Below are 17,499 nucleotides of genomic sequence, written 5' to 3'. Positions count from 1 at the left end.
GATAAAGCTTTTACTAGTCTTCCAGTAGTTAATTATTGAGAAGAATGTCTGAGCTAAAAGTTTAGCCAAGGAGCCTGGACAGACTTCTTCCTAATCACCAAATGCTGGTTTAGGATAAGGTACACGGTCTTTTGAATGAAAGTTCAGGCTGATTCATAATAAATTACATTCTGTGCTACATGTTTTAAGCTCCTATTTATAGGGAATATTTTCTTTTTCCCAAATAACTTTTCCATAACTGCATCCTGTTACTCCTGAGTTATCTCCGTCGTTTTGGCTGCTCTTGTTATTAAAGACCTCTTAAAAGACCCGTGTGACTTTAAAGATTTACATGAGTTGACTTGGATGTAGCAGCTCTCAACATTGGGTACTAAGTAAAAATTAAATGAAAGTGCAAGTGGAGGATCCCTGGTGCGTTTGAAAACATCAGTCCCTTCAACCAACACAGTTCTAAGTTCTTGAAGCACACGGATGCTCTTAAAGAGATAATGATGCTGGGTAAAGAATGGTGTGTTACGTGGGTAGATAACCTTCTGAATCCTGCAGTCTGCAAGCCCAAATTTCTGTGAATCTGGGAGCCCGGAGACCCCTCAGACAAAGCCTGCAGAGCTGGAGAGGGGCTGGGACACGCTGGGGTTCGCAGCACTGGTGCATTCCTCGAGTGTCTCGCCCTGCGTGGTGGGTTTGGGCAGAGCTGAGTGCAGGGCAGCTGGAATCCAGGGCAACATGGCAAATTTGGCCTCAGGAGGCTCTGCTGGCTTCTGCCTTCTCATAGCAAGGGATTTGGATTACGGAGCAGCCCTGTGCCAGCACAGCCCTGCTGCCAATCACAGAGCGGATCCCGGTGCGGGAGCCACGCGGGAATTGCAGGGAAGGTCCCTGCAGCTCGGGAATCATGGATTGTCCACCCACCCATGGCATTTGGTCTTGCAGTGAGTCCTTTCTGCTTGTCCTTTTGTGGGTCCTACATATTGGAATGCTGAGGTGCATAAAAAATCAAATAAAGAAGTGGTGTATTTAAAATGTACAAGAATTAAGTTATGATACATCATTTTAGGTTTCTATTGCCAAAAGCAATCAGTAGATCATAACATACACTTTACAGGGGGGAAAAGGCTCTTTTCCAGTGTTCTAAGATGTACAACAAGTAAGTTATAATGCATCATTTTAGGTTTCTATTGCCAAAAACAATCAGTAGATCATAGCATACACTTTACAGGGGGGAGAAGGCTCTTTTCCAGTGTTTTGAAATTCTTGCAAGTTACACACATGTCCTTAAGTAACTTGTATTTTCTTCCAAGTAACTGACTGCTCCTTATGTTGGCCTGCTTTCCCTGTTACCTGTTTTGCTGGATTCATTCCCTTTTTATCCTGCTTACCTTGTGGAAAAATGATGTGGGATTCAGCTAATGAGAGAGATAGCATGGAGTTTTTTTGGAAGGGTAGGAAAAGTAAAGCATTACTTCTCTTGATGTCCTGATCAGTCTTTCTGGAGCATAAATATGTTTGCGTACAACACCACAGCTGATGCCATGAATAACAGCAGAGTGCTGGTGAAAACTGCTGTGCTGGAGATGAGGAGACTTTTTTTAATGTTGGTGTAATGGACATAACTGTAGTTTGGAATTATTCCTGTTGGAGCAGCTTATTGGTGTGCTGAGAGAAATCCAGTTTAAAGTCCTGTCTAAAACTTGTTTGCCTTTGGATTGGTTGTCCTGTGATGATTGTTGTTTGTGGCAGGAAGAGGATACCCATTGGGAAAAATGTCTAGTGTGCTGCTAACAAAGGAATCAGAAGTTTTTTTATTTAGTGTTACTCAAATGCTCTTCTTTCAGGTGACTAGGCAGGATACCCAGTGTTAAAAATGCTGGCCTACTTCAGTGGGTGTGAGGGGATTATACTTATTTTGGTTTTAGGATTCTGCCCCTAAATAGTTGAAGGGACAGTTGTTGTGTGCATTTAGGTGAATTGTAGCTTTTAACAAGGTGAAATCTATGTAGTCTACAAAACTAGAAGAATTTCCTCTGGGACTCCAATCCTCAATCCCTTTAGCTAATTAATTATTTGAAGAACTATATGGAACCAAGTGTTCCAGGTAATTAATGTGCTGAATAGTTAAAGCTAAATTGAATGTGAAGGTGGTTAAAGTTCTAGGCAAGTTAACTACAGCAAAGACTGTTCATTTTTTTTCTGTGTTCCTTTCATGATCTGTAGTTGAGTTAGAGACAGAAATGTATTTCTTTTTCTTTCTGTCCCTGTTGTGAAGGTGGCATGTGGGAAGCAGAGTAAGAATATTGGAGGGGCAAGGCGTGCTCTGCAGCACAGGCTTTTCTGGATGGAGTGTTTTGGAAGGGTTTAGCCCCCTTCCAGCTCCTGCAGAGTGGCTTCAGGTGGCCATGCTGTCCTCCAATCTCTTCCTACAGCAATTCCATAAACAATGGAGTGTGGCTTCCCCACTATATTCTTCCAGTGTTCCTCATCTTTAACGTGGAAGAGCTGCCTTTTAAGCATAATGACGACGCCGTATCAGCCAAATTTTCTACTCTTTGCACGACAGCCAACAACAGAGGCCCTTCTCATGTAGAAAGGGTTTAAATTTGGCTTTTAATAGCAGGAAGCCTGTGACTTCCCTTCCTTTCCTTTCCTCCCTCCTCTACACTTCAGCTGTCTTTTCATGAGGCTGTTCCAGAGGATTAGGTCTCTGCAAAAAATTGCATACAGTGTTTTGTGAGTGTCCACGGGTAAAGTGGAACTAAAACCCTCTCTTTTTGGCTGTTCAGATGGCAATCTTTATGAACAGGAAAGGGGAAAGGGAGGACAGGAATAGTAAGGAATATAGTTGGAAGAATTAAATGTGTTGCTCAGGCTGAAGAGGAAGAAACACAGAAAAGAGTTGGTGTCTCGAGGAAGGGCTTCTCTGCTTCTACAATGGCCTTTCACTTACTTTCAGTTTTTTTAAGTCATCTTTCCCCTCAGTGATTACTGTGGCTTTGGCTGACAGACTCTAAGGAGAGGGTCATTGTCATGCACGACTTTAGAAAGCGGGAATTGGCACAGCCGACAGACAATTCTGAAGTGTCATGGGAAAAACTGGGACAAGCAGAAATACTTAAATAGAAATAAATGGTTGAAATGTGACTTACGAAATCCACTACAAAGATTGACAAATATGGGGAATGTGCCTTTGTGATTAGTAAGTTTGGATAACATTTAGGATTCAGGAAGTCTCGAGTTTATAGGGAATTTCAGGTAATGCTTCTGAGCCTCAATTTCCCAAACGACGTTGTATAATGTTGACACTTTCTTAAACGAGTATGTTGAAGTGTTGAATAGGAGTTTGTATATTTATCAAATCTGTTGATGATGAAGGCAGAAGCAGAGATGAATAGCTTTATTTTCAGGACTTAGATGATAAGTATATTTGCATTTCTCTTGTGCTTTTAAAAATTACTTTCTCTTGGTGGGAAAGTTAGAAAGCCAAGTCACCCTCTTACAGGTTTCGAACATTTTCTCATTTCTCCCCTAGATTTAGTAGTTTGTGAGGAAGGAAAAGTAGTCATTGATGGTTTCTAATCTTTTCCTTAGACATATTGAACTACCATCATTATTTCACACAAACCAGTAAATGATATTATATGAACACTTTGGTCAGTGTTAGTCTCTCTTGTGACTGAAAAGACTTCGGGCTTGGTAACTTTTCTGTTATCTAATATGGGTTTTTGTCTCTCTTTGGTCTTTCTATGCATGTAATTTTATGGAAGGGAAGTTAATGTTACGAGTGAGGAAAAAGTGTAATATTTATAACCAAGTCTTCTAAAATAATGAATTCCCTCCTAATGGCTCACATTAGTTCGTGTACACAAAACGTTATGGCTCCATTTTTACAGTTTCTTTACATTTGTGAACCAATCCCCTATTTCTAGAATGGTCCCATCAGTTCCTTGCCAAGAAACAAACAGACCTTATTGTGTTTTACTTGACTGGCAACAGAAGTAATTTTTTCCTGGTGTTTGAGTAACATTGAAAATTGGAGTGGGGGGGAGGTTTGGGGTGTGTGATTTGCCTCCCCCCACTTCTTTCTTTTTTTACATCACAGTGTCTAGTAGAGGTTTCTGCACATTTGAGGCAGAGAGCATTTTTTTTTCAGCTCCTGTTCTGGGGCACAGATGAGGTGTCACTGTGCTGGAAAATTTGTGTGTACGTGTCTGTTCAGAACTATGAAAACTTCCATTCCAGCTGAACAACTGGTTACGGGTTTTGATCAAAATTTGTGCCATAGAGCATAAAGAGAAGGTGTGGGTGAAGAGGGGAGCAGGATTTGTATTTCAGTCAATTTTAGGTCTTGTCCTAAGAACTGTTTGTCCTGAGTTTTGTCAAAAGACAAAAATATGCCAACAGCAAATAAATACTATGAATAAGAACTGACTGCTCCATACAGCTTGTAAAAGTTTATGCAAAACGTTTATGCATGTTAAATAAAACTTCCATCAACCTGGAAAAAATGGGAGGTAATATCTGGTGATGTTAAACCACCTAAGCAAGAAAGAAATCCCTTAATTGTTAGGATGTTTAATGTGGTGTTTATGTGCTTGAAATTATCTTTTCTTTGGAAATACTTTTATTTCTACAAAGGGGAAGATTCTGTTCCGTGAAAGAGTAAATCTGAACTCAGTGAAGCAGCATTAATTGTTAACATTAAAAACATTAAAAATGTTAACATTGTTAACATTAAAAAAATAAAGGAAAAAACTTTTAAGTTTTGGGTTTTTTTTCAAGTTCGTTGTGGGGTCTTGCCCTAAGAGATAAGACATTGTCCATTAGGATCATGTGCAAATGGTTTGTATTTAGATCTCCTACTCAGGTGTGATTTTTTTTTTAATATTTTAAGGTGGGTTTTCAGAAAATTCTGATGTTTATAATGCCTACACTGGGCCTTATTTGGCAAAGACTGTTAACATACCATGGTGTTGAATATTCTAATAGTCAATGGAGTAACTCCTTTATCTTGCTCAGAGGCTCTCTGAAGTCAAGCCATTAAAATATTTCCACGTGCAAGTGAAATGAATTTTTTTTTCAGTGTGAAAAATGGTGTTATTTAGGTTCCTGAAAGTATTACAGAAAAACAATGTATGAAGGAATCTAAAAGTTTAAAAAGCTGGTTGGTTTTATCTGGTTTTAGATGCTCATAGTAGGCTCAGTCTAAGTGGAGGGATGACAGCACAGGATTGAAAGAAAGCTTTGACTTCCACTTTTACATTATGCTTTATTTTCAAATGCCTGTTTTGTGTGTTTGCTTTTGCAAGAAGCTGTTACTTAGGTTAAAGAAGGGAAGGGGGAATTGAACATAAAAATTTCTTAATTTTGATAATTTCATGTTGCTAGTAGCAAAACATGCATTTACTGCTTGGGAAATGTTGAATTCTCCTAGAAAAGCAGTATTTAAACTTCCAGTTTTATGTTGTTAGTTGTTGAGAGCTCTCTGTCCTCTGAATTACTGTTCCTGGCCTTGCAACTTGACATTTGTGTTTCAGTTAAATATTTCAGTTTTCTGATTTAGGGGAAAAAAAAACCAACAAAAAACAACAAACCACCAACAAAAAACCCAGTAGTAAACTCATCCCTTCAGCTAAATTTGCATATGTTGCAGACATGACTTGGCATGTAAAGGGACTGGCCAAAAATATGGCAGTAGTTTTATTTGTTTTGAGGTTTAAATTTCACAAAAGCTTTTTAAGTATGCAGCTATCAACCTCGTAGGAAGCTTTATAGTTACAGTTGTAGAGAGCTTGGAGAGCAATAACTATGAATAGCAGAATAAGCATGAGTGATGTAATCTGAGAAGCAAAGGAGAGAGACAGAAGAGAGCTTAAGACTTAACTGTGTGGAAAACATTGTGAATGGGTCTGGGAGGATTTTGACTTTTGATGGTAGATGTGGGATTTTACCCATTAGTTTTGGTAAAATCAAACAAATGAAAATGAATGCCGTTTTACAAAATTTCCACATTTACTTTCCCAAACCAGAAAATAAACTGTTTAGTGGGTAGCTGAGCTGATGGAGTTTGGTTTCTGTGACTTGTTCTGTCTCACAGATCTTTTCTGCGAGTCCCTCCCCATCCCCTGCAGCATCTGCAGCTCTTCTGTGGGACCTGGAGCCTTCCAGGGTCTCCTGTTTCCTCCAGTCCTTGTTCTAGTCTACGGCCCTGATGTTCCCTGCAACACTGACTCCTAAATATTCCTGCATTGTCCTGTCCTTTATCTTCCTTCTTCTGCTTTTCCTGCTACCTGGACAAAGTCAGCTGGTGTAGATCTACTTGAACTCTTCCTGCTTTTCCTCATTGGAGCACTAATTTTGGTCTCTCTTCTACTCAGTCTCTGATTTTCATTTCTGGAAATTAATTTCTGCAACAAAAACCCTCAATTTTGGGTTGGACAACAGTATCTGAGATAGAGTGAGACACAGAAAAGAGCTAAAAAATGTCTTACTCTTCCTCAATTTTTTAAAATATTTTTTCTCAGCTCCCATTTTTTTCAAGTCGATGGAAGTTATATATATATATTGCATAAACATTCTCCAGAAACTTTTACTCTGCACATTTATGAGTTAAAGTGGAAGTGATGTGTTTTTCTCCATTTTCTTATCTTAAGCAAACATCTACTAGTATAAGCCAATGTATCATATTCTATTTAACTTATTTAATAAATAACAAAATGTATTAAATACTGCAAAAAAACTTTAGATACTTAAAAATATAGCTCTCTATGGAGAATGTTAAATATATATCTATATTCTACACTTCAGTGTCCTTTCTGAAAAAAATACAATGTGTTTTTTCTGGTTTTCACTAAGTTTTCTCAATAATTAAATGTGCAGAGTGGTTACATTTTCTCTAGCCAGTGTTACACAATCAGTACTATGTGAGGAATTTGCCTCTGTAGTAACTTACTGTATTTCTTATTTCCCATATATTTTGGGGGGCCAAACTGGGCAGTACTCTGATTTTTCCCAGTTAAAAAAGTTTTTACTAATTTATCCAGATGGACTTTTGAATTACTTTATATTTGAACAGAATGCTGCTTATCATCTTAAGCTCATGGAAGTTACCTTTTTGGTATTAAAACTATACCTTCACAGCATTGCAATTCCTGAAGATTCCTCTTACATCATGACGTAGCTACATTTTACCTGGTGCCAGTCATTCCATGTTTTCAATTTCATTTTGTTAAAACCTCGTATTTTTGTAAGATAAAATGGATTATTAATAAATATCTGTGCCTTTCTCTGCTCCTTTGAGTAATCTAGATATGAGTGTGGTCTCCTGTTCCTGTTAGGTTGCTGAGCTCCTGTGTTGTTCTCCTGGGCTGGGGGAACAGGTTTTGGGGTTCTGAGGCATTTTTTTGGAAGTGAAAACGCTGCTCTTGTTCCAGTTTTCTGAGCATCCTTCCTGAGCGTCTCCTAGATCGAGGCAGGCAGAGCTGATGCTTTGAAGTATAATCCAGCAGGCAAATCTCTCTCTCTCTTTATTTTTAGATATATCATGTGTTTGTATGTTAGGGTTGCCCAGGTCCCATCTCTGATGAAGGGCTGAGGTGCAGAAATCGTTCAGCTTGATCCTGGTCATTCAAAGCTCTCGAGTTGAAATGAAGGAAATTCCACTGATGAGGGTTTTTTTTAATATAACTTGAATACTGATGTCAAAAATAATATGCCCTGCATTTTACTTGGACAGTTGAACCTTGAGTTAATAGTAAATGCAAGTATTTAGGATACAGTGCAAACGAGCTGCATTTTTAATGGTTATTTCTACAACTGTACTCCAATGTAAACATGCAGTTAATTAAAATTATTGTTTACTGCTGAGCTTGCTTACTCAGAAGCAGCAATACATCAAGGTGTGTTTTTGACAGCTAAGAGGCAAAATTACCCACTTTTTGAGAAATGTAGTGGTGGAATATCTTAATGAGATGTTTTGTTTTAAGGTGTTCGCTGTTACAAGAGTGCAGAAAAGCCTGTGACCTTCTCTCTGAGCTACCTGTTGCCGACTGTATTCTCCACAGGGCCATTTAATAAGCCATTGTGTTCACTTCTCTTTTTATTTAAGGCATCAGAAAAATAATTATCCCTCCCAGCTGCACCCTCGTGGCCTCCCAGGAGTGGTGGATGAGCTAATGGAGCAGGCAGAGGTGTGCAGGATTTCCTTCTGAGGTTTGGTTTAGTCCCAGGAGACCTTACATTTAGCCTTGAACAGCACCTTCCCAGCTTGCTGGGGGATTTACCTCTGCCTCCTTAGTCACTGTGATTTCAGTACTCTCTTCTTGCCTCTAGGTCTGTGTGCATACACAGGTTTTTGTTTCCTTCAAGTTAAGACATTTTTATTCTGTTTTGACAGTACAGTTATCTGTGTAATATAATATTAATGCTCATATTAATTAAAAAATGTTTGAAGGCAATGGGTGCCTGAAGTAAATTTCTTCCTTAAGTCTGTAATAACAAAGGATGCCTTGCTTGTATCTTGCTTGATTTTTTAAATTTTTTTTAATTATAGATAAAAATGTGTAGTGGGACACTTAGCATGGTAACTTCAGGAAACTATGTGTAATGCCTGTTTTAACTCAAAATAAATATTCTACCTAAATTTGGTTTAATCTGGCATTACCGTGGAAAAATTAAACTAGTTGGTTTCATGAATTTTAATTTAATTGCATAACAGTGATTGGCATAGCTTCACGTATTTTGTGTTTCTGGTTAAGACCATTTGAGAAAAATATGAAAACTTACAGCTGTAATAACTTTTTACAAACCAAAAGATAGTAATCATAAGAACATTTGCTGAAAAGATCTTATTGAATATCGTTGGTTCTTTCGGATTTCTGAAATGAGACTGTAATGACAGCACTGCATTATTCATGAAAAAACCCTATAAGTACAATGCAAAGCTGAGGAAAATTATTTTTTTCTTTAAATGAGAGAGAAAACTGGAAGGAGAAAGGCTCAGTTAAGTACTCAGGATTCTCAGGAAAGCTGGAAACACTCAGGCCTGATCTGCTCCACAAGCCCCAAGTCCATGTGCAGCTCAGGCAGAGCTGCTTTGGTTCTCCTGTGCTGCATTTTCTACACTTTCAGATATTTAACAAAACAGTTGCAGAGCTCAGTGTCAGTAAAAAATTTAAGTTTTCTAGTACTTTGTTTCAATGTATTTTGCAGCAGGCACGTTACACAACTTTCTGGGAGATTTACTTTATGGGGTTGTTGAGGGTTTTTAGTTGTTAAATTTCTGTGGTATGGGAAGTTCCTGGATTTTCAGTGCTGGGGTTTGAAGCACACTAAAATAGATGCCCAGAACTTTGATGCAACCTTTTGCTTTTGGTATGTCACAATGATTAAGGTTGTTTCAAAATAGTTACTCCTGAAAACACATTCTGGTTATGCTGAACATGGTAGATAAAAACATGTTCCATAACTTACACATAGAACAGCTAAAAAATCTGAAATGTAACTATTTTGCCTATTAGTTTTTTGAGTTGGGACTGTTTCACTGGCTTTAAATTTCCCCAAACTCTTAGGAACTTGGGATGCTCCGTGCTGTCTCTGTGTTTTGCTTTCACTTAATTGGACAGTCTTCACTTTATGTAAGTGCATCTTATGCAATCATATGTTTACTTTCCTTATGTTTATCATCGAAGAACTTCATAGCATTGTTACCTCACTATCTTTTTGACACCACTGGAAAATAAGGGACAAGATATAAGTAAAAAAGACTGAGTTTAGTAAAACATTTCTGCACACTTTGTGCAATCATAGAGAGTCGGAAAAAACACTTTGGAGTCATGTAGGCAGCACTGTCTGGCTTTTTTCCTCACAGGTTTATTCGTAATGAGTAGATTTTTAAAATATACTTTTCTCTGGGATTAACTGGAATCAGCCAAGACCTCTGTTTTCTTAACTGAAATTAATAGATTCCATTCTGATAATTTCATGCAATATAAAAACAGTAATTTTTTTTCATTTAATTTTTAATAGTATTGTTTGGACATAGATTTGTTTTACCAAATGCAAACGGTCAAATTATACATAGTTATGTAGAGAAAGCAGAAACATTTGTTATGTGTTATTCCTTACCAAAAAAAGTATGTTTCTGTCCTCTATAATGCTACAAAGAGAAAAGGAGGCTTATTATCTGCTAGAAGGGAAAATATCAGGATCATGGAGATTTTCAATAAATAATGGACAAGAATCTCAAAGGATTTCCTGTGAGAAACTATGGAAAACGCCAATGTTAATTTATTTATAATTCTTAGAAAAAGGGGGGAAATTCTATTGCTTGAGGTTGGGGATTGCCTAGATGCTTGACATCAAATATGAGCATTTTAATTTATTATTATTCCTTAGTCTGGTTTCTTGCAACAAGGGTCTATAGGAAGAAGATCCTTAAAGTTCAGCTTAGCTTCACATGTAGTGAGATCTCACTGAAGGAACCTGTGCTTTTTGGAAATATTAGAGATCTGATTAATAAAATCAGCTATTTCGGTATTTGATGTAATATCACAGTATATTTTGATTTTAAATACTGTCTTGTGTGACATTAACAGTGCCTGTGTTAGAGGAATGTAGAAGCTGCCTTCCTGATAGATCTCTTGGTGTAGGGCTTCACAGAGGCAAGGAGTGGGACCCCTCTGGAAAGCCTCCAGGGATCCAGTGGTTACATATACAAAATCATTCCTTGGATTGCTGGCCCAATCCCACCTGAAACCCTCTCTTCAAACTGGCTGGTGGAGGGTCAGGTTATTTTTTTGGGGTGATCTGAAAAACGTGTTTAAGTTGTACTTCAGAAATTTGTTGTAGTGTGAGGCAGTCCCGCAGGAGTCACAATGCAGATTGTATCTGTAAAATTGGGAAAGGACCTGAAAGCCAATTAGTTAATTACCCTAGTCTGGTTTGGGATTTTTTTTTGTGGCAAAAAGGCAAATGCAGCCTTGGATGCCTAGAAAAAGGGAAAGTGAAACATAAGTAATAAAGGGGACTTCCAACACTGATAAGAGTGTTATTAAAATAGTATATTCCACGCTGGTGTCTCCACTTCATGAAGGATGAAGGAATTACTGGGAAGAACTTAAAAGGAATGTCATGGGAGTTGCCCAAGGTTCAGAAATGGGGTGTCCAGACATGATTTCATGGCCGTGTAGAGGTAGTGCTGTGCTAGAAAGGTGCCTAAAAATGGAGGCAAGGGTGAGATTGACTTCTTAGCATTAGAGATATTTGAATTGAAATAATTTGTTGGGGATGAGGGAGTCTCATTTAAGCAGTCTTGGGGAGATACGGGGGTTTTTTAAAAATACATTTCAGTCCACCTTCTGAAGATTCAACTTTCCTGATGCTCGGGGTGGTCACCGTGGCCTTGGGAAGCACGAAGCCCGTGCATGTGTTGGAATTACCCACGGCCTGTGCAGCTGTGGGCTTCTATTCCTGCTTTTAGTGCCCTGAAGATTATTATGGTCTGTGCAATTCTGTGTTGGTATGTGAAGCCTTGAAACCTTTCAGTCCTGTGTCTGCCTGCAGGCATCACAGAGAGGGGGGAGCGTGTGGTATGACTTTCAGTTTTGGCTTTTTCCCTTCAGATAATTTGCTACTTGTGTTTTGTTGCTGTTTTCACTTCCTTCTGAAGCATCAGAGATTGGGCAGGGTCTGAGGTGATGTTAGAAGATCCTCTTTTGTGCCAGACTGGTTGATTCTTACTCACATGATATAGATAAAGTTGGTTGAAGAGCTTGAGATAAGAAAGAAACTCTCACTAGGAATTGCTAGGCATGTTTCCATCTTCTGCTGCACAAGACTTTCTTGACTGCCAGTTATTAGGACAGACTTCTTGTAAGCAGTTCTCTGCCATTGCAGGAGTCTTGGGTGCTCGATCTCATCTAGTTTCAAATTGTTACCTTCAGGAATAATTGTTTTATTTGACATTTCATCTTGATACTAAAGTATATGGACAAGCGTGGTGGCTTATGGTGCACTGAAAGGCAGACTGAAGTATTCAGCTATATTCTCTGGCCTAAGAGTCTTAAAATTATTTACTAAATATTCGTGTTACCTGACTGTTCCTTGCTGTACCAAACTGCTAACCCAGGTGAAAGCTCTGACTCTGAAGTCTGTTCTGTGGAGGCAGACATGGATGTACCTGAGGAGGTTCTGGCTGGATTTAGTGCTACTCTGTGATTATGGATGTCTGTACTTGGAAAGAAACAGCAAAATTTCACCTTAGTGTGGATAATTCAGATTGGTATAGTTTTGAGTGCATTAGTATCTCTTAATGAAACCAAATATAGTTCTCTTCAATTCCATTCATTCTGGACCTTATCTCTCTTTCCGATATGTCTCACTAGTTGCCAAGCAACCTCAACAGTAGTTCTGCACATCCAGCAGCATTTAAAAAAAAAAAAAAAAAAAGTGAGTAGTTGTTGCTGAAAATAAGATGCCTTCTGATGACATGAATGAAGAGAGTTACGAGAGAAGGAAGTGGGGAGTGGCGAGTTTGGAGCCGATGTTCTGAAAAAGCCAATAATACTCAGCACTTAAGTAGCGCTTTTTATTTTCCGAGCACTAATCAAGCAACCGTAAGATTATTAAATAAAGACTGTTTTTTTCCTTTCAGTGAGTGAAGCACAATTATGTTTATACTTCAGAGGAGAGGGCAGGATTCAGTCCCAAGAGTGCAGGAGTTAGTTTAGTATATGTATTTCTTTCTCTGACCTGTATTGACTCTCCATGTTTCTGGTTGAATGGCAGATTAACTGGAGGGTTTTGGAAGGTTTTTCTTTGTGTGTTTGCTGATCCATAGCCAGCACTATCTATTCATTTCATGCAGATGCACCTGCAGTGTGTTGAGTTTTATTAAAATATTTATCACCTGGAAGGCCTTCCAAATTAGAAGTTTGATAGTTTGTGTGTAGGTCCTTTATTACTTGATAATGCTGTAATGCTTCTAAAGCAATAGATAGAGCTTCTTTTTATATTCTGCCTCCTGTGGGAAATGTGATCTGAGCAGCAAACAAACTACCACAGAAAAGGATATAATGATGCAAATGAAAGCTGATTTGGGAGAATTATTCTGGTTTTAGATTGTTAAATTTCTATGATAGCTTCATTTCTGTCCAAAAAGAAAATTCTATATTATGTATAGACTGACTGAAGCAACATTATTGTGGACACACTCAAGTTAAAAGTATGTGAATTAAAATAGCCTTAATTTGAGTTCATTTTAGTCTAGGACACCATTGCCACTGATAGGGAAAGGTAGTTTTACAATTCTGTAACTAACTTCTAAAAAGCAGTAATCAATTTTAATGCGTTTTGTTTTAAAGCAGGTTCTGACACTGTAAACACTCACTTTCCCTCGGTCACAGCCTGCCTGGAATTACCAAGTTGTGCACCATTAAGAGTTATCAGAGATTTAAGCTATCCCACAAGTTCTGATTTGGAGGAGTTTTGGTCCCAGTTTAACCTTTCCCTTCACACTCATTTTTTCCTGAAGAGAGTGGTTTTAGAAACATGCTTGTTCCACTTCTGGGTGAGAGTAGTAAAAAATGGATGTGCTGCGAATTGTGAGAAATGGAGATATGTCAACTTCTACACAGATTGTAGGATGTGCTCTGAATTACATCTCTGTGTCCATGGAAAGCAGACACACGTCAGACACGCTCCAGGCCCAGCGAGGCTGTTATGTGCAGGATGCTTTAGTGCTTTGTGCTCAGCCTGTATGTACACACTGCATGTCCACAGAGGTGCTTTGGGCAAGAGCCTTCTGTTTGGACACAGAACTAGGCAGGATAATATAAGGAGGCATTTTCTGTGTGATGCAGATAAAACACAAAAAATGAAGGCTCAGTGTGCAAATTCACAGCTTATCCTTGCAAGGCGACTTCCTGCCCTCCTGCTTCCCCAGGAGGGTGAGGTGTTTTAAAGGTAGTGTGATACTTGGAGCTGTTACTCAGAGAACATACACATTTTAAATTACAGTCTATATGTTCATCTGCATCACAGACCCAAAGGAGTGAATGCCTGAGGAGCTGTTTTTTGCTTTGTGTGTGAGGAGTGGTGAATTATTCTTCAATGCAGTGGATTTGAGTCAGCTGGTGGGTAGGTTACTTGTTGCTTTTACTGTGAGGACTAGAAACAATACCTAGATCGTTCCAGGTTTAAGGATAAATTGAATTAAGGAAGGCAGACAAAAGAACTACACTTGGAAATGGTTAAAACATAATGAAAAAGCATCCCAGTGTTATGTAGTATTTTTACCACGTTCAACTTCTAAGGTTTATTTGTGTTGGACTGAAATTTCTTTTGACATACTGCAGCTAATAGAGGTAATTTAGAGATAGAAAAATACTCTGTGTGTGTGATGTGTATACAAAAACTGTTTGTAGTGGTGGTATTTTTATCCTCATGTTCTAAGAGAAAAAGACCAGTCCTACTTCATGCTTTTTTTGTAATGCATAAAATACATGGATTTTGGCAGCTGCCTCTTGCCTCTAGGCTTGTAAGTAGGTTTGTCTGCGCAAGGTGTGTGTAATTACTGTATATATATGTATATATATGTGAGGTGTTAGTTGCTGCACCAGTGTTGCCATGTAAACTTAGTTGCCCTTTTATATATATGTATTCTCTGTATACCTAGTTTTAAAAGGGTAAATATTATAAACTGGTTGCTCAAGAGCAATATGCTATAAAAAAAGTAATAAGCACATCAGTAAAAGTGTTGGAGGTAGTAATAAAACTGCACTATAATCCTTCTACCAATTTATTGAACTCTAACTATAGTTATCTATGACAATTAACGGCTACATATGGTACATTAACCCTTTGTATAGTAGTTGTATATGCAGTGATATTCAGTATGGCTGCAGTGCCTTAAACTTTAGGTTTTCAAGCAACTGTGTCCTCTAATTTGATAGTACTCACTGCTTTTTGCTTTTCTCTTTTTGTCCAGCTTTTGTTTCAACAAAAAAGGACACACAGTTACTTTGGGGAGAACATCTTTGTTGCAGAATAAATGTCCTTTTTTTGCAAAATGGGAGTAAATACATGACTTATTTCAGGGTTTTTTTTCAGTGTCTTTAATGATATTGCAAAAGGTGGCAAACATTTAAACATCAAAATCTCTAGTTCATGGATAGCTTTTTTGAGAAGTTTCATTCGAAGGTGTTATAGAAGTGATTGCAGTGGAATTGCATCTGAATGTCCTGAATTCTCTGGAATCTAATGGATTAAGATTTGGTGGAAGGCACCTTGCAGGACCCTGTGTAGCTGGTTCATGTGAAGGGGCTTGGCAGGAGAGCATCGTCGGGGAGAAAGGGTTAAATCCCTCTTTAGAAACTGCCTGTTCCAGGACTCAGCAGCCACTCCTGTGTTGTGGGGTGTGAGTACAGTGGGAGGAAGGGTCCAGGCCCACCTCTGCTCAGGGGGCTGTGTCTGAGCTGGTGCAGGAGCCAGGAGGGGCTGCAGGTACCTGCCAGCAGCCTCTGCTGTCGGACCTCCCTGGGCTCTGTGTGCAGGTGCCTGCTGAGGTGGCTGTCATGGAATTGGAACGTGGGATTCCTCTGCCATACTGGGTGTCCAGGGGTGTTTTGGATCCCTAGAGCCATTTGCATGTGTTTAGTGTTCACCGAGAGCTGGGTTGTGTAAGCTCAGGAGTGCAGCTGTAAATATTTTGGAAAGTTGTGTAGCAGATGTATGGTACTGTGAGGTGAAATGATAAAGGATTATTTCTCATTAAGTACAGGGAGTCCCTTGTAGTCTAAGGTTTAAATATGCTAAATTCAGTCTTCCAGAAGGTGATTCTTTATATTTAAAATATCCTAATATGGTCCTCAAATTGCCGAAGTGTTGGAAGTTGAGGAGGCTACAGCTTTTTAATTCTGTTGTCTGTTGCCTTGGCACAGAGGTGGAGTTTCTGTACAGAGCTGTAGTGAGCGTCCCTCGATTCCGAGACGATCTTTAAAATTGCAAGCAATTACGTTTGAAGTTTGGATCTCATGATGTCAATACAGATATGTAGTAAAGTATTCCAGGGTGTGGTGATACTTAATCATTAATGATTGAGACTTGGGGCATTTCCTGAATATTAATGGTGGATATGAATGTTGATTGCCCAAGATGAAATTATTACCCAGATACTTCTTCTCTCCCCTCTCTTTTTTTATTGATTGCTAATGCAAAAAGGATAAATGCAGAGTTAGGTCAGATAAATATTTGAAATACTCTGAGGCACAGTGCTCAAGACAAAACACTTGCACCACCTTCATACCTTGTGGATTTCATAATTATGTAGTGTGAAAATTGTTGTTTTAATTTTTTCCCTGTAGTGACTTAATATGTAGTTACACAGCTCAGGCTGTAAGTTGTCCACTGGATTTTCTTCCCTCAGAATCACTTGGTAGAATTTAGCATTGTCATAAGCTTCTGGTTTCAAATGATGAAGCTGATAGAGAATTTGCTCTAATTGTGTAAGTGTAACTGCCACTAAGGGTAAACTGATATGATGCCACACCTTGGATGTACTTTAATACTTAATCTGCCCCTTAGGAAAGGATTGACTAGCTCATGTCAATACAGTGCTTTATAAAAAACCTACTCATAAAAATGTTTATGACTAGGTTTACATGATTTATGTTTTTAGAGAAATATAGCTTTTTGCTGCCAACACCAACTGCTAATAACCTACTAAAATACGTAACTTAAACATTTCATAAATGTGTTTGGAACACACAGCATGTGCAGTTGGTTATGTTGTGTTCTATAGCTCTAAACTTTTGAAAAGTCTCTCTTAATTCCTGCACAAAAGTAGGTGGGGAGATGCCAGTGAATACCATTATGTTGTAGGTACATTGGTGTTATCTGATTTCCAGGTAGTAGATTGATAGGGCATTTCTGCATATTATTTGCATGCGTTGAAAATACATTCTTGTAGCTGGTGGGAATAAACTTGATTTATCTCGCTGTGAAACTTTTAATGGAGAAAGAGATTTTGTAATTCTGTATGTTAAATGTTTGAAAGGAAAGCCTTGTCTCTCTTGCTGTATGGCAGTGATTGCAGCAGCAGGGTCCATTTCTCCCTTTCTCTTCCCACGAGCTGTGAACTTATCCCAGAGAAGCAGAGTCTGCCAGGGCCAGGGGTGCAGCAGGAGCCACGGCACCCATCTGCTGCCTCTGCAGGACCCATGGCAGGCTGAGCTGCTCTTGCTCGTCCAGCCTTCCCTCTGTCCCACAGCTTTCCCAAACCAGCCTGGGCTCTCTCCTAAGCTGTGTGTCCCTGATGCATTTCAGCACCTTTCTGAACAGTGTACCTTCCCCAGGCACAGTCTGGGTGTTCTTGTAACAGAAATGGGGAGGAACAGAAAAGTTTGAGAACTGCTGTTTCAGAAAGTTGGCAGACAGAGCTGAGAACTGTGACTGCAGCTGACTGAGTACAGGGGCTGTAGTAGAGAGCTGTGCTGAGTACAAGGGCTG

General features: G+C 38.9%; 1 protein-coding gene across 2 annotated transcripts in view; it reads left to right on the top strand.

Annotated features, from left to right (window-relative positions):
- Positions 1–17,499, top strand: part of GNAS (GNAS complex locus) — a 138,102-nt gene that overhangs the window by 55,103 nt on the left and 65,500 nt on the right. Inside the window, exon 3 of one of the 2 annotated variants that reach the window (XM_027697587.1) lies at positions 3,851–3,853. The exons of the other annotated variant lie outside the window; for it this stretch is intronic. Within the exon in view, the coding sequence (XP_027553388.1) occupies positions 3,851–3,853 (3 nt within the window). The remainder of the gene's footprint in view (positions 1–3,850; positions 3,854–17,499) is intronic. 2 annotated transcript variants of the gene reach the window in all.

This window comes from Neopelma chrysocephalum, unplaced genomic scaffold, assembly GCF_003984885.1.
Source record: "Neopelma chrysocephalum unplaced genomic scaffold, ASM398488v2 Primary Assembly neopelma1_119, whole genome shotgun sequence".
Classification (NCBI taxonomy): domain Eukaryota; kingdom Metazoa; phylum Chordata; class Aves; order Passeriformes; family Pipridae; genus Neopelma; species Neopelma chrysocephalum.
Note: the sequence above shows the minus strand (reverse complement) of the source record. Positions and strands in the feature narration are given on the sequence as shown.